This window comes from Lachnellula hyalina, assembly GCF_007821495.1.
Source record: "Lachnellula hyalina strain CBS 185.66 chromosome Unknown contig00043, whole genome shotgun sequence".
In the NCBI taxonomy this organism is placed as follows: Eukaryota; Fungi; Ascomycota; class Leotiomycetes; order Helotiales; family Lachnaceae; genus Lachnellula; species Lachnellula hyalina.
Window position 1 is genome coordinate 187,404 of NW_022157157.1, and position 21,128 is coordinate 208,531.

General features: G+C 46.4%; 5 protein-coding genes and 1 non-coding gene across 6 annotated transcripts; 5 read left to right on the plus strand and 1 right to left on the minus strand.

Annotated features, from left to right (window-relative positions):
• Window positions 1–475: 475 nt before the first annotated feature.
• PEX6 (Peroxisomal biogenesis factor) lies at window positions 476–4,664 on the plus strand (the record flags this gene model as incomplete). The annotated part of the gene is made up of 3 exons (XM_031149323.1): window positions 476–638; window positions 688–4,045; window positions 4,100–4,664. The coding sequence occupies 3 exons, from the start codon at window positions 476–478 to the stop codon at window positions 4,662–4,664; spliced, it is 4,086 nt and encodes a 1,361-aa protein (XP_031006537.1).
• Window positions 4,665–5,582: 918 nt separating this feature from the next.
• On the plus strand, window positions 5,583–6,358 carry pmp20 (Peroxisomal membrane associated protein; the record flags this gene model as incomplete). Its single annotated transcript, XM_031149324.1, has 3 exons — window positions 5,583–5,802; window positions 5,886–5,985; window positions 6,118–6,358. Coding segments are annotated over 3 exons (561 nt in total), but the record flags the coding sequence as incomplete, so codon positions are not given.
• Window positions 6,359–7,124: 766 nt separating this feature from the next.
• LHYA1_G004363 lies at window positions 7,125–7,215 on the plus strand. The gene has a single exon. It is a non-coding gene; the product is annotated as a tRNA-Ala (tRNA).
• Window positions 7,216–8,975: 1,760 nt separating this feature from the next.
• Window positions 8,976–9,966, plus strand: LHYA1_G004364 (uncharacterized protein; the record flags this gene model as incomplete). The annotated part of the gene is made up of 2 exons (XM_031149325.1): window positions 8,976–9,280; window positions 9,600–9,966. The coding sequence occupies 2 exons, from the start codon at window positions 8,976–8,978 to the stop codon at window positions 9,964–9,966; spliced, it is 672 nt and encodes a 223-aa protein (XP_031006534.1).
• Window positions 9,967–12,292: 2,326 nt separating this feature from the next.
• Window positions 12,293–17,311, minus strand: easA_2 (Nonribosomal peptide synthetase; the record flags this gene model as incomplete). Its single annotated transcript, XM_031149326.1, has 2 exons — window positions 12,293–14,983; window positions 15,131–17,311. The coding sequence occupies 2 exons, from the start codon at window positions 17,309–17,311 to the stop codon at window positions 12,293–12,295; spliced, it is 4,872 nt and encodes a 1,623-aa protein (XP_031006533.1).
• A 1,833-nt stretch (window positions 17,312–19,144) lies between these two features.
• On the plus strand, window positions 19,145–20,738 carry azaB_2 (Highly reducing polyketide synthase; the record flags this gene model as incomplete). Its single annotated transcript, XM_031149327.1, has 5 exons — window positions 19,145–19,797; window positions 19,866–20,136; window positions 20,373–20,398; window positions 20,443–20,541; window positions 20,609–20,738. Coding segments are annotated over 5 exons (1,179 nt in total), but the record flags the coding sequence as incomplete, so codon positions are not given.
• Window positions 20,739–21,128: the final 390 nt, after the last annotated feature.

Below are 21,128 nucleotides of genomic sequence, written 5' to 3' on the forward strand. Positions count from 1 at the left end.
TTATTCGAGATGGCGCATTCATAAAGCTGTGAGAGTTTATTTCTCTGCCAGATATTTCCACTTTCTAGCTTTGATAGTTTTACTTTGTAAAATGAAAGCTATCTAAGATCCATCCATAACCGCCAATCACATGACTTTCCAAGTCTCTCAGCCGTATTCTCTCTAGTGCACTTCTCCACAAAGCCTCGGCCGTTGATTCTGTACCTTACTCTACCTGCTGTACCAGCCGAGCTCGTTGCATTTTGAACCCCAACACCAAAACTTGCATTGGCGGCGTTTGATTGAATTCTGTCTGAGTTTTGACCATTTTTATTGTACATATCTACGAAATTCTTACGAATCCACAGCTGTCTCTTATACAAATATTATCTAGCATTCCTTCCCTGCGAAAACCCTCGATTATGGTCCCCAACTCATAACTCTTCAACGCTTTTCAACGCGGCACTCCTAGCAGATAGAGCTCGAGGCTGCAAGTATGGCAGATTCTATACAAATACCCCACCATCGAAAGCGCAAGAGGCGGCGTCAAGACAAGTCCTCGATTACTGCGAGATTGGTTTTAGATGACCATGTGAAGGGAGACGTTGGGATACTTTCCGAAGACCTGTTTGCGGATTTATTTCCCGCCCAGGCGTATGGTGAATACTTCCTGCTGGCTACTAAGTGGTTTTAGCTAACATATTTCAGCTCAAAAAGATGACAGCCCCCCTCAAAACGACGAGGTTCACCATGTTGCAATCTCCCCTTGGGAGCCCTCCACCACTGTCGAAGACTCAACGTGGACGGTGGTTCCAATCAGATCCTCCAGTGCTCTTGCACATTCGACAGTGCAATTTTCTCCTTCATCCCTCGCGCTCCAAGGATTCGCAGCGGCTCTACAAAAAATAGCCCCCTCCAAATTATCGAGCCATAGTCGAAGTGGAATTGAGATCAGAATTTTGGATGTAATACCCATGCCTTTGGATACTGTGTTTGTGACAATAGAAAGGGAACTAGCAAGCCGGTTGGAGAATGGAGAAGGGACTTTTCATGGAGAACATGCACGAACCAATGGCAAACCGATGGTCAAAACAAGTGCTACCTCCCCCGAAGAACTATTGTCATCTGCAATTCGGGAAGCACTAGGGTCCTTAAAGGTTGTACACACTGGAGATGATTTCCCCTTACCACTACAACCTCATCCCATTACACACATTCCTCCTCCGCCTGCCAAGGTTACTCTCTCCGAACCTGTCGGCCAAGGTATCTTGTCACCACAGACCAAGATTATCATCACTCAATCTGGCCATCTTCCGAAAACTGCACGAAAACCGCAGTCCCTAGCAGTGAACCGCCTTCAGAACGGGGGGTCAGACGACGAAGATACATCAAACGATCAATTCTATTCTGCAGCCGAAGACCGGTATAAAACTGATACGGCTGTGGAGGACAACGATTCTGCGACCGATACTGAGGCAGACTTATCAGAAGAGGATAATTTATCGGATGATTCTATGGACGATATGATTTCGTTACAAGCCCCAATGCTTCCAGCTCATAATGCTAGTGGAATATCAACTGTACAGCCAGGGTCGCCTCAGACCATTGGCCACAGAACGAATGGAATTGCCACCCCCGGCTCCGTCTTTTCATCATTCACTGCAACCACAGCCCGCGCTGGTGGCCAAAAAGGACGACTTTTCAAAGCCCAAGGGTTGATGAAGCCTTTAGCCGAAGAAATACTACACCCCAAACCAAGTAATGAGGACGACGAAGAATCTCGAGTTTTCGTGGACGTTAGCTCACTATCGAAGATTGGCTGTTTCTCGGGGGATTGGGTCCGATTAGAAGTTGCTTCTGAGCCACCGGCAAATGGAGCAGGCCTATGGGGTCTCGGAAGCTTTGGCGCCGAACCAGAAGACCCGTTATGGCGTCCCGTCAAGGTCTTTGGGTTACCAGAAGGCTACTCTCATCGTCCAGTCACGAAGATCCCAAGTAATAAGCTAGGGGAACGAAGAATGTCATTCTTTGAATCCCAAGTTCAGAAGCCCACTAACCCGATAGTCTATCTTTCGCCCGTCTTACTTGCAAATATGGAAAATACACCTTATTGCAGGCTTTCGGCTCTGAAGCGCGCCTCTCAACCGGCAAGAACTGCTCAACCCAAAATCACTAGTTCATCTCGGCCTCCTTTTGCGCAAGAACTCACATTGTCGAAAATTGCTACCCCACTATCTACGGATCGTAATTTCCAGGACGCTCTCTTTGCAAATCTAAAGGGGCATTTTGCGAATCGCATACGTGTCGTTCGAAAGGGTGATTTAGTGGCCATTCCCATCGATGAGGACCTTGGACGAACCTTATACGAACCCTCAGCTAGTGATGAGATACAAGAGTTGTTATCTAATTCAGCTTTAGGCACTATAAACTCTGCCAGGCAATCTAAGCTGTCCGGCGTTGGGTGGTTCAAGATAGTATACATTGGAGTTAATAAAGATGAAATTTCAGATGATGAGGATATCTGGGGAGGTGCTGCATCTATCGATAGTCAGATCACTAAAATGATGCAGTCTGGCAGTGCAACTGGACGAGTTCCTGGGACTATGGACAGCACTTGGAAATATTATTTGGGGTTGACTGCCGTCCCCAAGTCTGAAACAAGTACAACTTCCATGCCGGAGGCACCGAGACACCAAGTCACTACTCTTCAGCGCCGCCTGAGAGAGCTGATTGCTGCTGCTACGAGTCCTCGTGCCATTCATCTCCAGCAGCAGTCTCTTGCCATTCTTCTGGTTTCCACACAGCGAAATATTGGGAAAGCAACATTGGCGTCGAAAGCGTGCGCTGATATTGGTCTGCATACGTACAATATTGATGCTTATGATATCATGACGGAAGGTAGAGCGGGTAGTGATACGAATGCCATTGCATACTTGGAAACTCGTGCTGACAAAGCTATGGCTTGTGGGCCTGAGTTTTGTTCTATTTTGATTCGTCATATTGAAGCTCTCACGGCTGATCGAATGATCACCTCACTGAGTGGAATCTTATCGGGGCTTCGAGTACTGATTGCCACCACTACTGAGGTTGACAAGATCCCAGATGGCGTTCGAGGTCTCTTTACGCATGAGCTGGAAATGAGTGCCCCTGACGAATGGGAGCGCGAGGGCATCCTCCGAGGCATAATCGATGCTCAGCCAATACCTCTTGCTCCAGAAGTAGACTTGAGCGGTGTTGCTGTCAAAACTGCTGCCCTCGTGGCCGGCGATCTCGTTGATGTTGTTGACCGTGCTGTTGTAGGAAGAAACTCGCGACTCGAATCACTTGCCTCTGCGTCTTCCAATGCTGAAACCCCTGTTACTGTGCGGGATGTACTTGTAGCCGGTGGCCCTGCAGGCCGTTGTCTTACGAAAGCTGATTTTGACCTTGCCGTCGATGCCGCAAGGAAGAATTTTGCTGATGCAATTGGAGCTCCCAAGATTCCAAATGTAGGCTGGGACGATGTTGGAGGTCTCACAAACGTCAAGGATGCCGTCATCGAAACCATTCAACTTCCGCTTGAGCGCCCAGAACTCTTCGCCAAGGGCATGAAGAAGCGATCCGGGATTTTGTTCTACGGTCCACCCGGCACCGGCAAAACCCTTCTTGCGAAGGCTATCGCTACCGAATTTAGTCTAAACTTCTTCAGCGTCAAGGGACCAGAATTGCTCAACATGTACATTGGTGAATCAGAAGCCAACGTGCGAAGAGTATTCCAGCGCGCTCGCGATGCGAGGCCCTGTGTTGTGTTCTTTGATGAACTTGATTCAGTAGCACCAAAACGAGGAAATCAAGGTGACAGCGGTGGTGTCATGGACCGCATCGTTTCCCAACTCCTAGCTGAGCTTGATGGCATGTCAGACGGTGAAGATGGTGGAGGGGGTGTGTTTGTCATCGGCGCCACGAATCGACCTGATCTGCTTGATGCTGCATTGTTGCGACCAGGTAGATTCGACAAGATGCTGTATCTGGGCGTGAGCGACACGCACGAGAAACAGCTGACGATTATGGAAGCCTTGACACGGAAGTAAGTTCACCATGTCACCGTATTTTGTAAACATTACTAATGCAACATTTCTAGATTCACACTCCATCCCTCCCTATCTCTACAGCGCGTCGCCTCCCGGCTCCCCTTCACATATACTGGCGCCGATTTCTACGCCCTCTGCTCCGACGCCATGCTCAAAGCCGTGACCCGTCAAGCCTCCCTCGTCGACACCAAAATTGCCGCAATCAATAACACCTCCACCAAAATCTCCACTGCATACTTTTTCGACCATTACGCGACGAAAGAGGATACGGATGTAGTGGTCACGGAAGAAGATTTCATGCTAGCGGAGAAAGAGCTGGTTCCCAGTGTTAGTTTTGGGGAGTTGGAGCATTATAAGAAGGTTAGGGGTATGTTTGAAAAACCTGATGATGGCAAGGGGAAGGCGGAGGTGGAGGTAGATGCGGATGTGAGGGATGCGAATGGGAGGCCAAAGAGTAAGGGGAAAGCGAAAGTTGTTGATCGGAAAGGGAAAGGGAGGGCGGTTGATAGTGATGAGGGGGGTATTACTTCAAACGGGTCTAAGGGGAAGGGAAAAGGGAAGGCTGTTGATATGGGGTTTAGGGATGGAGAGGATGATGATGAGGGGTTGTATTGATGTATAGAATGCAATGGAATGGAAAATAAAATGTAGCACGATATACCAAGTACAAGACAAAATCTGAAATTTGGTTTTTTGAAGCAAATGTATATTGTCCTCTGGCGTTCTTCATTCTGCAAAAGAACAGTATAGGGGGTGGGGGTGCGGGCGAAAGGGAAGATAAACAGCGGTTTGAAGAAACAACACTCGCCCCCGTTCCCCTCCACACACAGACAATTTATTACATTCGTCACGACTTATACCTAGATAAGTAGGTAAGTATGTTTCATGAAGGCGAGGTTTTCCGTTTAAATGCAAATGTTGATTGCTTTGTTGGTTTATAAGAATGGCTGGCTGGTTGGTTCTGGACCTTCTGGTGGTGGGGTGAGTTTTGGAGGGGTGGGGTATTTGTTAGTAAGTACCGATTCGGCAGTGAGAGAGGGAGAAAGGGAAAGTGTGGGTGTGTGTGACAAATACTCGTACCTACGTACCGACAGGGTTTCGGCTTTATATGGGTATAGTACTGTGTATACCGGGTATGTATGGAGGTTGTAAAGTGGATGATGGGTGTGTGTTGTATTTGAAGAAATATGCGAGACAGCGTGTCAAGTTGGCGGCACTGCTAATACATACCTACACCTAGGCATTTTGAATAGTCTCATTGATGTTGGTGCTAGAAGAATAATATGATTTATAAGAATTAAGAAGAGTAGGAAAGGTAGGTAGTTCTAGACCATGATGCTTATCTTATGTTGATATTGAGAACTACAGTACTGTACTGTAGAGATTTACCCCTTTTCCCTGCCCCTCTCTTATTTCAAATACTCTGCAGGCTACCTAGGTCGTATATGGCTTAGCGCCGGTACGTGACGTATTGTACCTTACGGCGGGGTCCATTACTTATAACGACCCCTCTTCCATATCCACATCCAAAGCAATTGTTATATACTCATCTCACCTCACTTCATCTCCAATCTCTCAAGTAAACTTCCTAGCAACATACCCATCTACCTATCTACAACCGTCAAAATGGTCAAGGTCGGAGACAGCATTCCCAGCATCCCTCTCCAAGAGGGTGCTCCGGACAAGAAGGTTGATCTGTCGCAAGAGCTTGCAACTGGTAACGGAATCATCATTGGTGTCCCTGCTGCTTTCAGTACGTCCATACCTATCTTATCCTGTGCCAGAGCTCTTTTTATAACGCGCTGTGTTGTGCTTGCTAACTGATTGCGTGTCAAGGCCCAACTTGCTCCGACTCCCATATCCCGGGCTTCATCGCACACCCCAAGCTCAAGAGCGCCGGCAAGGTATTCGTCGTTTCCGTCAACGATGGTTTCGTGTACGTTTCCTCCAATGACATCCCCATTCTCCACTATCCTCGGGTCCACTACCCTACCTACTCCCACCCACTCCCACTCCCATTCTCCCCCCCTCCAACATTCTCTTCCCATTCCCTTCTAACAACCACCAGCATGAACGCATGGGGAAAATCCCTCGACGCCGACAAATCCTCCGGGATCCGATTCCTAGGCGACGCATCGGGCGAGTTCTCGCGCGCCTTCGACGTCGAGTTCCCTGCTGCTCCTCTGCTGGGCACGAACCGAAGCAAGCGGTACGCTGTAGTGACTGGGGATGGAAAGGTGAAGAGCGTGCATATTGAGCCGGATAACATCGGGGCTGAAGTTAGCACTGCGGATAAGATTTTGGGTTGAGGTAGAAGGGTAGTTAAATGAAATGAGATAGAATGTGGGATATAGAGGAAGAGCTATGGCCTTATACAGAGTGCATCTCGTTCTTCTGTGTTGGTGTTGCGGCACCGTGATGTCTCGGAATATGATTGGATAATCCATTCCCTCTAGTACCCTCGTATCTGCGATCCTTTAAAAAGAGCAATGGTATGCAAGATGAATACCCTCCGAACCCAGGTTTCTCACATTCGAATGAAATAGAAAGGCCACGACATAATCATCTTTAAAGCCAACTTTTCCGTCTTTCTTTTAATTATCAAATCACAATTCTGTTCGCTCAATGTATTAAGTAAAGTTGATTAATTGGAAAGATCCAACACCGCAATCTGACATGCTAGTGTTGGTTTATTAAACCAATTGCCCTAGTCCAAGTGGAAATGGCTCAGTTGCGTTGGAAAAAGGCGGTCTATTGATCCCAGCGTGATGACCAGACTGAGAAATGGTTATCGGACGCATTGCGGTTTTGGGTACAGAGAAGACTGCCAAGACATGTAGTTGGTATTGGCAAGTCCTTAGGCGCATAGCTTATCTTTTACAAGGTCGTTGGATTTATACGTCGTCGCCGTATTATAGGGGTTGTAGAAGAAGTTCCAGGCCAGGCCAGGTTGGTAACTAAGTGTAGCTAAAATTTGACACCCACCCGCTAGCTGCATTGGGAAAGCGGGTCAAGACTTATTCCCAACCACAGAGTAGCTATAAAGTTGTATAAGAAGATTACAAATAAAATATCGGGGCTGTGACGCAGCGGTAGCGTGCTTCCTTAGCAGTCTTTAATTGTAAGAAAGTGGAAGAAGTCAGGGGTTCGAGTCCTCTCTGCTCCAGAAACAACTTCGTTTCTTTTTTTTTTTTTTTTTTTCGCCTAAGAAACGGCGGCAAGTGCTAAGTCGGCGCCCTGATAATTTTTCCCCCCTTTTCTCGGCGCTTGCTATGTGATTGATTGTATTCTTATATATAGTATATGAAAAACATCCGTAAGTTCTTCTTTCTAAGTAAATTTATTCAAGACTATCGTTTTTTAAAATAAAACAAATCCTTTTTGCCAGCGCTAGTGTCTACTTTCTCCTCTAACGCGTGACCCAAAATTGTGTGTGTTAATAGGGGGTACAGGATTTAAATGTTACAAATATAGATCAAGAAAGTTTTAGGGTATATGATTAGCTTATAAAAATAGTAGTGGCAGGAGCGTTTTGATACATGTTCTTAGTTACCCCTCCCTTACTTCTATACTTATAGCAGCATACTAAAGCGCTGCAGCTTTCCCCCACGTCCTCCTTTCGCTTCCACTTAGATAAACTTCTTTTAATTTTACTTACTGCTACGTTAGCTAGGCACGGCCATATCTAACGCCCCGAAGCTTGCGGGGGGCTGCGGGGGGCATGGTTTTAGGTTAAACTTTAGGGCGAATGAAGTTTATAGATTATATAATAGTTAGCTAGCAATTAGAAGCTTACGCTTTGCGCTTCATAAATTAGAAGGACTATTATAGTGTTTATAGTCATAGGATACTATCACGTTGAGGGCACTGAATTAGGAAGGGAAAAAAGGGGGCGATTCACCCCCTTTTCTCCTTCGCTTATTTCCAATGTGGAGCTGAGCTCTTCCACAATTCATTGTTGTAATAAAGGAGGCTAACATGCAAAAGCCTTATAGGCTAAACACACATACCGGAAAACGCCCAGTTGACTAGGAGATTCTCCGCAAATCCGGGAGAACCTAGAACTCCGACACTAAGCTAACCGCGTGTCGTATTTGAGACTACGGCATTGGCTTCTGATAAGAAGGAGAAACATAGCATCAGTATCAACCAATGAATCATAATAAAACAGCCCATTGCAGTCTGTTATAAGTATCAGGACATATAAAACAAATAAACTCCCTGTGTTACGAAGCGTGTTTCGTGACTTCTTGCCATATATCCTAATCACCTCCGTAGCACGACTCGCGATTTTGCAGCGCATCATAGTCATCCCTTTTTCAAAGATCACAAGATGGTGTTCCTCTCTGCAGTTCAGGCTTCCAATGCAAGGATTTCCAAGACCCTCAATCCTGGCTCCGTCGCTGTGTTTGTCGGTGCGACTAGTGGCATCGGTGAAACTTCCATGAAACAATACGCCAGATATTCCAAAGCACCCCGCATGTAATTTGTTGGGCGTTCACAAGAAGCTGGAGATCGTATTACAGGCAAATTGGAGGCTCTAAATAAGGAAGGTTCATATTTCTTCATCAAGGCAGATGTTAGCCTCATTAAAGTGGTCGATGATGTCTGCCGCGATATCAAGAGCAAGGAGAAAATAATAAATCTGCTGTTCCTCAGCCAGGGATCATTACATTTTTTATACGGGTATGTTTATAGTTACGAGAGATATCATTGTTCAAAAAGAAGCTAACCAATTCTATAGAGACGATGGAAGGTCTTCACACAGTTGTTTCTTCAAATTTCTACTCCCGGAATCGGTTTATTGTCAACCTCCTACCACTTATCCAACAAGCGAAAGGACTTCGGCGTGTCATTACCATTTTCGCCGGGGCCCACGAAGGCCCCATCTATGAAAACGACTTTTAGGCGCGGAAGGTTCCTATGATGAAAGCGCGCGGCCATTTTGTATCCATGATAACCTTGTTCATGGAAGCACTTGCCAAGAAAGCCCCCAACGTAACATTCATCCACGGGTACCCGGGAGCCATCGACGGGGGTATGTTGAGAGATCCCCAAGGTATATCGATGTACGTGATGAAGATAGCATGGAAACTCATTAGTCCTTTTATCACCATTACGAGGGGAACAAATGGAGAAGCTGGAAGTGGTGTGTATTCCGTAGACCAGTTTGGGGAGAACTCGGGGCCTAAAGTTGCGGCCATCCTGACGAAGTTTAGAGAGGAAGGAATGTTAGAGAAGGTGTGGAGTCATACTGAAGAGAAATTCAAAAGAATCACAGGAATGGTTGCCGCATGAATAGGTTGATACTGTACAGTACGGCTCGGGAAAAAATCATATAATAGTAGTTACCACAGACATCTTGAAAGGCGTATGTAGCTTGATGATAATATAATACTCCTCTTCATAATAATTCAAACTTATTCCTTGCACTTTGCATGACCTTCAGAATTGTCAAGTGACGTATGCTTTTGTATTCAAAAGACTTCCATTTCCTACATCTTATAGTGATTCGCTAAAAAGAAATCCAATCCACAACATCCTACCTAGTTTCGTCTCAGCACCACCCGGTCTTGGTTTTGACCTGTTGAAGCGTATCGCTAAACCTAGCAACAACGCGTCTAATGGCCAGGAGGAGGTCGGAGAAGATAGGAATTCCAGATCCTTTCCTGTCCAAAGTCAAGATCTCTGGACAGCCAATTTTGACCTTGTCATAACTCGTTGCGCTAATAGTGGCCAAGACATCACGATATTGACAGAAAAGATTAGCCCAAAAGCTCGTCTCAACTGTCTTTTAACTCAAATTGTAAACGGCTCCTTCCGCCGCTTGAATCTAATCGTTGCCGTCATGGGTGGGATCAAAGCTGTACCAACTGAAGGCGTCGATGGCCGCTCTGCCCGCGGTTCAATATCATAATTCATGAGAATGTATGCTAAAAAGACTTTGATGGAGGTTGATGCAAAGAAGCGACCAGGGCAAGCATGTCGGCCGGTCCCAAAGGTCGAGTACGTATTGCTCGTTGCAGTCCATGCCTGTCTTGCCTTCTCCAACGTCAACCCTTGTTGCTCTGCCGCTTCACTCTGGTCAGCGAACCTGAAAGGTTTGAAGGTTTCTGGATCCGGATATAGGATAGGGTCACGCAAGACCGCGTATCCAGTTATGGCGAGGTAGGTGCCATAAGGGAGATGGACACCTGATGGTGTCGTGACACCTTCTCGAGCTGTCACGAGTTTGGGCGATCCGATTGTTGCTGGTGGGTTCATTCTCTGCGACTCGCGGAACACCGAGTCTAGCTTTGGCATATCTCCAAGAGTCTGCTTGTTCCATTTGCCACCATGTGCTTGCAGCGCCTTCGAAATTTCTGTTCGCAGCTCCTCGATATCAGCCGGTGTATTTGAGGCGAGATCAAACAGAACGTGTGTGAGGGCTAGTGTTGTCGTGTGAATGGACAGAAAGTTGAGTAGCAAAATACGGCCCATGATTGTCTTTGGCTTTAGCATATATGGTTCCCCGCTTTGGATGGCCGCATTGATGATCCACTGGAGAAAGTCATTGTGTTTATCTTGATCTCGCTCTCGCAGGCGTCGATCGACTTCAGGCCGTAGCTCACGGAAAAATCGCCATGTTGCTATCCTTTGCGGCAGAGTCACAATAGGTGCTATCAGAGGCCGAAGTATCTGGGGCGTCAACCGTAACAAGATAGCGGTGATTGCTAGACCTTTGGCAAATGTGATAGCAGCATCAACCATGACCTTATTATAGCACATTGGGGCACCAACAAACGCCAGGTTCACGACTCGCCCAACTACACTTGGCAGGTCGTCCATAGGACATAGATCTTTAAAGTTCTCCGTATCAGTTCCCCAAGTCGCGGTGATGTTGCTGGGGATATCTCCTACTAACCCAGGGAGAAGATTGTTTATCTCCCGTGTCAGTTTCGAGCTAATTAAGACATGGTGTATGGGCCTGTTTTCTCTGAATATCCGTGGGTCTGTGAGGGTCCAGTCGAGCTGGAATGCATCCATTAAATGTTCGCGTGTGTTTATGTCCGAGTCGGAATGGTCTAGATACCAAGAAATCTCGCTGGGAGGTATTATCACAGTGGGACCTAAGTCAATGATGGGTAAAAGGCAGAGCTGGTCCTTGAATTGGTAGGCATCTTGACAAGCTCTCCTGACGTCGATTGAATTCCTCCACATGGCCTTCAGCATCGAAAACCATTCTCCCCTTTTAGCGCCAACCACGGGGAGCTTGGGCAATTTCGGACGAATTTGGAAGGGTGGTTTTGTCCGAAGGAATTCGTAGAGACCGAGTCCTACAATAAGCAGAACTGGAGCCAGTACAGCATCCCGCATCAAAGTGTCGAAGATCATAATGTCTTGAGCTATAGTACAATAACTTATTTAGACTCTGGACACTGTATTAATCGAGTGGAAGGTCCGATTACCGGTGCTGGTAATATGTCTTATTGTGCCATCGCAGCCATTCAAGGTACTCGATGTAAGCCAAGGCGCGAGAGTGTACTATGAGTAGGTGGTATCAATAGCATTAAAGAATCCGAGAAAATTTTTAGACTTATAGAAATCATTTTTCGTTACCATTACCAAAATCGGTTCGCGTCTCCGGCCCCTGAACGCTACAAATGCCTTGTCGCATCTTGAATAAATTAATTTTGCTAGTGTGTTTCTTTTGAGGGGGTTGCATTAATCCTTGTATTTTCATTGCGGGGTTTCGAATGAATATAAGTATAGTCGTGGCACAGCGCTAATCCCACGACTGCTACAAAGGGTTATGATATTCGAGATAGTGCGTCAGTATGCATGTGTGTTGAATAGACATAGACGGTCAAACTTGTTATTCCCTTGCCTTGCCTTGCCTGTTCCCAGCAGCTTAAATCTGACTACATAGACACATTTAGCAACCTTTTCACGCTACTTTGGTTTGAGACCAGCCTGAATTAGCAACCTGATCATTTCCTAAAGAATCTTGCATAATGTTTGGATTCTGCGGCTTCAAGGCAACTTTGGCGTTGTAAGATGTGTGACTCAGAGCTTACAGGGACCTGCTTAGAGACTAAAGCGCTGAAGTCTCGTATAGCTGTGAGCTTGAATTACTAAGTGACCGTAAGAGTAGATAAATGACTGGCTGATTATACGGTCTTTAGCTTGCCAGAAGAGAATATTCATACAATAATGAAGAGTGACATCAATTGCTATACTTTACAAGTCCACTATATCAGCTTTCAATCAACCAACACTATCTCACTGGGCTTTGATTTTATCTTTGAGTCTACCATATATGCCTGCATTGAGCGGGTAGGATACTGAATAATATCCTTAGGGCTGATATCATATCCGCAATAAAGATAGCGTTTGGAGAGTAGCAAAGCAGTAACAAAATCAGCCCCGCAGCTGAATAGTGAACAATCTTCGTTTTGGTCTCTTGGCAATAGCTCAAGCTCCTTCCAAGCATCTAGAACAACTGACTGTGCTTGTAATGAGGGAGGATGCACATGTCCTTTTGCATGATCTGGCAGTTGGGCTGTGCGACTTAGAGGCACATCGTAGGATCCCAGAGAGTTTTGGATGGAATCCTCAACTTCATTCATCCTTTGTCTCACGAAAGATGGTATTCTTTCTAGTATTGTAACCAAAGATCGAGAAATCCATTGTATTTGCTTGGAGGGAAGTGCACGAGAGGAATAGTGAAGGTCGATTTCCAGGTCCTTCGAGCCTGGTGTAGCGATCACTGAGATGTCAGCGGTGTCGCCAATTTCGCCGGAATGCGAAAGTGCACAGTCCGCATCCCCGATCCTGAGAGAAGGCTTCAATGAACCATGGTTCTGATACACTAGTACAGAACTGAATCGAGACCAGCTAGGCCATTCAGTGCAGTCTTTAATGATAGATCGGAATCCAAGATGGTGGTGAGGCAGTCCAGCGGCTGACTGGTTCTGTAATTGTGTGATCAACGAAGCAAAAGTCAAACTATGATCGAGACACGCTCTGACTGGTAGAAAGTTTAGACAGGGACCTCTCACTTCGCTCAGTCCTAGGACCGGTAAGTAGCGATTTGTGCTGACTTCGCCGAATGTGATATCCCTTGTTCCAAGAGCATGGGAAAGGAGGAGGGCCCAGGCTGCTTTCATCACACTTGAAGGCGTTCCTAATTCTGTTTGTAAATTCTGGAGAGGAACACGAATCTTGAGCTGCTGGTCGAATGAATGGATCTGTATTGTGCGAGCAGAGGGTTGCACTAAATATGACATCGAAGAGTCTCGTAACACCGTTCTCCAATATTCTCGCGGTGTAGACTTGTCAAGGGATTCGACGTGCGAGATCCAGGAATGGAAATACAGCCCTCCGGAAAGTTGTTTCTCTGTATAAGCTGCGTCGAGGTCTCGGAACACCAATTCTAAAGAGAGAGCATCGTAGAGAGAATGATGGATATCAAGGCATAAGCGGTGGCAAAGTTGGCCATCAGAGAATAAGCGAAAGCGTGGCAAGTTATTTCCTTCCCGGAACGTGACTTTCGGTGACATGTTGTCCTCCTCTTCTAATTCGACTACCGTTTCCGAGGGCAAGCCTTTTAGTATCGCTTGATGAAGAGCCGGCCCATGCTGCAAAAATACTGTCCGCAAAATTGAGTGATGCCGAATCACTTGTTCGCAGGCCCTCCGTAGCCGTGCAGAGTCAAGGCTAGGTCTAAGCTCGAGCTTGAACTGGATATGAAATCCCTTCTCTCCAAGCTCACCCGCCGCGAGCATATAGGCTTGAGCATCTGTCGCTGTGATGATTCTCTCAATATTTCCCCTCCGGAGAAACGAGTTTGAATGGCCCAATTTTGAAAGAAGCCAGTCGAAAACGCTCGGAATCGGAGCTGTTGGTTCGACCTGGTGGTTATCCTCCGGTACTGCGTTATAAGACATGATAATCCCATCACTAGCAGGCTCTTTGAGGAGCGATAATTCGGCGACAGCTGCGAGAGATTTACCTTTTAAAAGTTCTGAAGTTGTTGTCTGAATGCCATGCTTACGGCATCGACTTGCTACCTGCATGGCCAAGATTGAATCCCCCCCCAACTGCATAAAGGAGCTTTCCCGCCCAATATGTCCTTTGGGAAGATCCAACACTGATGACCACACTGACTCCAGTAACCTTTCCTCCGCCGTTGATGGAGGCGTCAAAGTTGCGGCCATCTGCGAGTCCACCGCGGAACCTACAGACGATAAATCCTTCGCTTTTAACCATGAACTAATAGCCACTCGGTCTAACTTTCCTGATGCTGCTCGAGGCATTTGTTCTACAGTAAGCCAAATGGTGGGGACCATGTACGAAGGCAGTCTAGCTCGCACATGGTTTCCTATAGCACGCAGATACCGAGAAGTGATTTCTGCGAACTCATAGGAGATGTCCTTAAGCACAACCCTACTCGACAGCAGGGGATCCGCCAAAACCACCACAGCGACTAGTTCAGTCCGGCCTTTCAATATTCTGGTTGCAGTAAAAACATCTTGCACTTCACCACAGCTATCGATAACATTCTCGAGTTCCCCAAGCTCAAACCTTTGGCCTCGAATCTTGACTTGGCTGTCTTGTCTGCCGACGAAAACGATACTTCCATCAGAATGATACTTAGCTAGATCTCCAGTACGGTAGAAATGCTTGGCTTTTGTTCGAGAAGGAGCCCAAGCAGGTGGTGAAATGAACGAAGCTGCGGTCCTGACAGAGTCATCTAGATATCCCCGAGCGACTCCTGGGCCCTCAACTAAGATTTCCCCAATAGCACCAATTGGGACAAGTTCATTTGTATTCCCTGAATACTTTACAATCCACATAGCGCAGCTGACAGGCTTACCGATGCTCTCAGGGTCGCGAGATTCAGGTGTCAGTTCCGCGACCGAGCTGAGAACGGAGGCTTCGCATGGGCCCCACTGCAATGAATTAGTACAATCTTTTGATAAGAAAACGTTATCCAAGAGGGAATAATCTTCAGGGATATCAATTCAGCAAAATCGAAGGCAAAGCAAGCAAAGAAAGGGGTCGTTACACCATTAAAGAGGCGGAGCGCTCTGCCCCACGTCTCGCGAGTCGGCGCCAATTGGTTCACCGGCAGAGATCATCGATTGCAAGCTGGGTAGCTCTTCAGGAGACAAGGTGCGGAGAACTGTAGGGGTAAACCACGCCCAGTTAACTCTGCTGAATGTGATGAACTTGGCAAGGCTCGATTCTCGCGCTTCATCCGAAGGTATGCAAAGGCAACCGCCGAAGAGAAGCGCCCCGAATATCTCACCCATGCTAATATCCCACACATGAGCAGCAAATTGGAGCATCCGGCTGCCTGGCTGCCACATGCATTTTTGGGCAAGAGAGCTGAGTGACGACACTAAACAACGATGCTCTAGCATGACACCTTTAGGGGATCCCGTGCTACCGCTGGTAAACATGATGTAGGCAAGATCCCCTGGAGAGCATGTTTCATCAAGAGAACCAGTGACATCTGCAAGCCCAGAAATGGATGCTGTGTTGACCACGAAGATGTCGGGCGCGAGGTCCGCAGAGCTCGCAAGCTGTGCGGATGAGACCAAGATAATCTTTATGTGTGCGCTAGAAATAATGGCTGCTTTACGAGCATATGGATTTGCTGGATCGATGGGGACACATGCACCCCCTGCCTTCATAATAGCAAATATAGCGACGATTGTCCAGTGTGACTTTTCAAAGATAAAAGCCACTGTATCTTGAGGAGAAACACCCTTTCGTCGCAGCTCGTGAGCGAGACGATCAGACATCTCGTCCAACTCGAGATAGCTGAGATCCCCATCCCAAGCTTCTATTGCTACAGCTTCGGGTTGCTCCCGAGCTCGAATACTAAATAGCTCATGAATGCACCTCTCCACCGTCTCGGGTAATTTCTTGTTCCATTTGAGGATCTCCGAACGATCATGGGGGTTCAATAGCGGCAGCTGCACTAGCTTGGTCTGAGGATCAGCGTCTAAGAGCAACTGGAAAGTATGTTCAAACTGATGCACTACCCTGAGAAGCTGGCGTTTACAAAGGATAGTCGGATCGGAAATTGCTTCAACAAAAATTCCATCTTCCTGGAGATTACAATACAGGCAGAGGCCAAAGGCTCCATTCGGTTCGTCCATACCTTCATACTTCAAGTCTTCTGATTCATCAGGGTCATCCAATGAGGGACGAATGTTCAGTAAAGTCTGGAAGCTTGATGCAATACGTGCTTCATCACTAACAGCCCGAATTCTCGTGACGCCGTATTGTAGAGCCGAGTGTGTTTGGAGCTGTCGTAGCGCTGTAATCCTATCCTTAAGAATTCCCTCCACGGTCATATTTCGCAGCAAATTGATCTGTACTGGGACTATAGCAATCATGGGCCCTAGGGTAGTCTCGAGGCCCGCCAAATCGAGTGTGCGGCCGGACAGAACTTGGCCAAATGCAACGCTCTCACTATTTGTGTAAGCTCCAGCAGTCAAAGCCCAAGCCGCCTCGATAAACGATGGTACATGAGCATGAGAGACTCCAGCACCAATACGAGTAGATGTTATTTTCAAAGTCATTTTTTGCGTTGCATTAGGAGCATAACCCGGTTCAACTTTTGGGAAGATGGCTGGAGCTCCTTTGAAGCGCGATGACCAGAAATGCTTTGCCGCAGTTTCGTTAATATTGAGGCAGTATTCTGCAAATTTCTTGAAAGGAGTGCGCGTCTCTGGCGCGTGACCATGATATATACCGAGGAGATCTCTGAATAGAAAAGTCAAGGAAGAGTGATCCATGATCGCGTGATGCATAGTCAACACCCACATCCGGTCGATGATAGCAGAATGGAATAGCGGTTTGCCTAAAACCAGGGCCTTATTTTTTTCATCGCCCTTATACTGCTCAATCTGAACATTGTCAGGCAGTCGATGAGTGTAATGAGCTCCTTTCGTAACAATCTGCACAATTCCAAGGCGAGAGTCGACAAGTCGAGTACGCAGGATCGCGTTCAGCGAAACCACTGTCTGCAGAGCAATGCAAACTCGTTCGACATCAACTGAGGGAGCGAAAGAGAAGACATATTGAAATACACTGGCGCCGGTGCGTATTGTGGACTCTGCCATGGCACTGATTTGTAGTGGCGTACACGCGTATATGTCGTCGATTTGATCCGCTGATATATGGCATGCCTCTGCGATCTCTGCCAACGTTGATTCCTCCACCCCATCTCGAGACAATACCGTCTGTGGCACAATCTTGACCATTATTTGGATCAGGCGTCAAAAGTACGAATGACTTTGCTCTAGCACGTGTTGAAGATAATATCTTCAATATATTGAACACAAGCTCCAACAGGAGATAGCAATGAATGATTTCTAGTACAGACTGCAACACTAATGATGGAACTTGCTAAAACGGTATACTCGCAGTTGTGAGCCTATCGAAAAGTCAGAAATTTCCAATGCATATCAGCCAAGTGACTTCTGCGTGTCCTTCCGCCATGGAATGGTCCTGAATCCTCCAACCCCGCGTTCCAGGCTTTGTTGCCACTATTCTCAAGCGTAAGGGTGGTGTGGGTCCGTTCCATTCATAATGACAAATTCACCGTATACTTCGTATACTTCGTATAGAATATTCCAACCAGGAACTCCTATCGACCTTCCACCGGGATATACTCCGGAGTACACCCCCATTCTTGAGTGATTTGAGACATGCACACCTCGGAAGATCTGCAGATATCTCGTTATTATCTGACCGTTGCTGATAAAGAAGACCTCAATTCAGTGTCTGCCTATTTCAAGGTCGAGAAGGGATGCGATCTGCAGAAAGGGGAAGGGGGTCTTTTACTCACTAGCTTATACAGGTACCGCTGCACGACTCGGCGCTAACACTAGGCTCGTGAAAGAATGAAAGAACAGTTTTCCTTCTACGACGGGTATTCCGCATATCTAACTTGATAGGGGAACATCTTACGATCCTATGCGACGCGGGGTAGTGGGGTACTCCATACTCCGGAGTATGCAAGGAGCCTACGCGCGCAAATCCATCAGGTAGCGGGGGTTTCAACGCTTAGTGAGCCTCGGTTTAGGCTCTAAAAACCCATTATCACATATTTGTATGCCTAGCAGATATCTTGCAGATGAGCTGCAAGTATGTTATCCCCTAGTTAGGAAATAGACTTTGCACAGATACTCCGTATTTCTTATTTTTGTATTAAGATACAGGACAGGATATTGATATCTAAATTCTAGTGTCGGCTTTAACAAGGCGTACTTATATTATAGCAGCTGAAAATATCCCATCCAAGTACATAAATTTCCTTAGCAGTTTAATACAAAATAAGCATACGATTCGAAACTAAGGAGTTATTAAATAATACGTACTATATCTTGCTTGAATACAGGTGTTACCTCGAACGATTATCACCAGGCGGTATAATAAGACTTGATTTGACTGACCGCATGAACGGCAAAGCCATGCCTATGAAGGCAAATTTACTTTTCCAATGTCAACCTAAATAGGTTACACCTCCGTAAAGATGCCCTGGAATTCGTGCTAGAAGCACTCCTTCGTCTGTGACTAGTACGGGGTACGGATCTCGATAGCGGGGTACCTGGGTACTAAGTACAAACTACCCCCCCCTTTATAAATTTTGATAATCTTTTACGCTACCGTAAATATATTAGGAGTTGACAAATAGTATCAACATACTTAGGGTAACATATAGACTAACAAGCACTTCAGACATTAATATTAGACCTGTTTTACAGGACCTGCAAGGACATCTAGATTTTCATTTAGAAATGATCCTATGTTCAATGGAGACTTTACGTGATTTAACCCTTAGGAGGGGAGGATATTGAGGCACATGGTGACCTTGCATAGAGTAAGGATTCCAATGCATGTGTCTGAAAGTATTTCTATCTACGAAGCATACTCGTACACCGATAACCACTGACATCAGTGTAGCATAATGCGGATTTCTTTTCGGCTTATATTATCAATACTGCTCGTAGTTCCATATTTTGTGGATTTTCATTCTTTTGCTCCTGAGACAACTCAGCAAATACATGACAGCAAACAGAATAGGAGACAATATGAATAACTTCTCACCTATTGCCATTGTTGGCCTTTCGTATCGTGCTCCAGGTGTCGGACAAAAAGGCTTATGGGAATTCTTAGCTGAAGCAAAGTCTGCCTGGTCGAAAGTTCCAGCTGATCGATTTGACCAAGATGCGTTTTATAACCCAGACTCTGAAAGGGCTGGCTGCTTCTCATCACAGGGCGCCCATTTCTTGCCTGACGATATCTACAGCTTCGACGCCCAGTTCTTCAATTTGAGAGCCGATGAAGCTCGCGCGGTTGACCCGCAGCATCGCATGATGCTCGAATGCGCGTTCGAGGCAGCTGAGAGCGCTGGTCTCAGTCTGGCTGATCTTGCAGGCGCCAACATAGGAGTATTTGCAGCAATTGGATCGACGGAATACACGCAGCAGTCATCAGAAGACCTCTTCTCTACAACAACATGGACAGCTCTCGGAGGAGCACCTTGTATGTTCGCCAACCGGCTATCGTATTTCTTCGATATCCACGGCCCCTCCATCTCACTCGATGCTGCATGCGCAAGCAGTACTTATGCAATTCACATGGCTTGCCAAAGCCTTCGAACCGGCGAATGCAACGCCGCATTCATAGGTGCATCATCACTAATCATGGGCGCAACTCAGTGGAATGTTCTCGACAAATTGGGGTATGACTATCACGCCATCACTTGGAGTCTATTTCTTGACAATGAATTTTCTAACCAGTAGAAAATAGAGCACTATCACCAGAGGGTAAATGTTTCTCTTACGATACAAAGGCTTCGGGATTCGGTCGCGGCGAAGGTGGTGCATGTCTACTGGCTATGCGCCTGGAGGATGCACTCAAATCCGGCCATCCAATTCAAGCTATCGTTCGCAATTCTGCCGCCAGCCATTCCGGTAGATCAGAAGGTATCACTATGCCAAGCAGAGTAGTCCAAGAAGCGTTGCTCTTACGCGTGCACGAAGAGGTTGGCCTAAATCCATCCGAGACGCCTGTTGTTGAGGTATGTCCATAGTCCTATTACTTTCAACGATTTATACTGTAGGAAGTAATCTTGCCGTTATATTACTCATATCCCCACTCTCCTGCAAATACAGGGGCAAATCTTCTCGGACTAGTTAACCGGGCTTTCTCGTTAAAGATTCCCAACTTACCCTTTAAAAAGGATTAGCGAGAAAATCTCGCTTAAACGGAACCCCTTTTACAGTTCAATTGGGAAAAGTTGCTAACTTTTTCAAGGGCCATGGAACCGGCACTCAGGCCGGGTAAGTCTGTTAATAAAATTCTCTGACGCTCATTATTGATAAAGTAGTGATCCAATCGAAGCTGGTGCTTTCGCGACCGTATTGGGGAACGAGCGAACGCCATCCGATCCGTTGTACATCGGATCTCTGAAGTCAAACTTTGGGTAAGAGTAGTTTTCCGACAATCGATCGATTTCTTTTTGTTTTGCTGACTCATGGGCACTTGTACAGCCATCTAGAAGGCGCAAGCGGGATTCTCGGCGTTATCAAAGCGATCATGATGATTCAGCGTGGATGCATCTTGCCTAATTCCGAATTCGAGGAGTTCAACCACAACATCGAAGGGAGGGACAAACTAAAGGTATGTGCTCATCTTCTTACTATACGACAGCTTGTTTTCCTCCAGTTCGAACATCGGATGTTTTAGAATAGGCTATCACAGGTTTTTTTTCACTTCCTTTTAGGGATGCAATAGAATGGTTTTATTCTGCGCGAGAAGACAGAAGCAATTTATTGACCAATAATACAGGTGGCCCAAACGATAATGCCTTGGCCACAGAATGCGCCAAAGCGAGTAATTGTAACAAATTTCGGTAATATAAGATATTAAATTGCTCACCATACAGAAAAGAAAACAGCTAAAATAATAAAATATAGGATTCGGCGGCAGCAATGCGGCAGTCATACTCGAAAAAGCACCAGCCAAACAAACAAACGGCGCTAAAATAGAGAATGGTACTGCGAAAGGCAT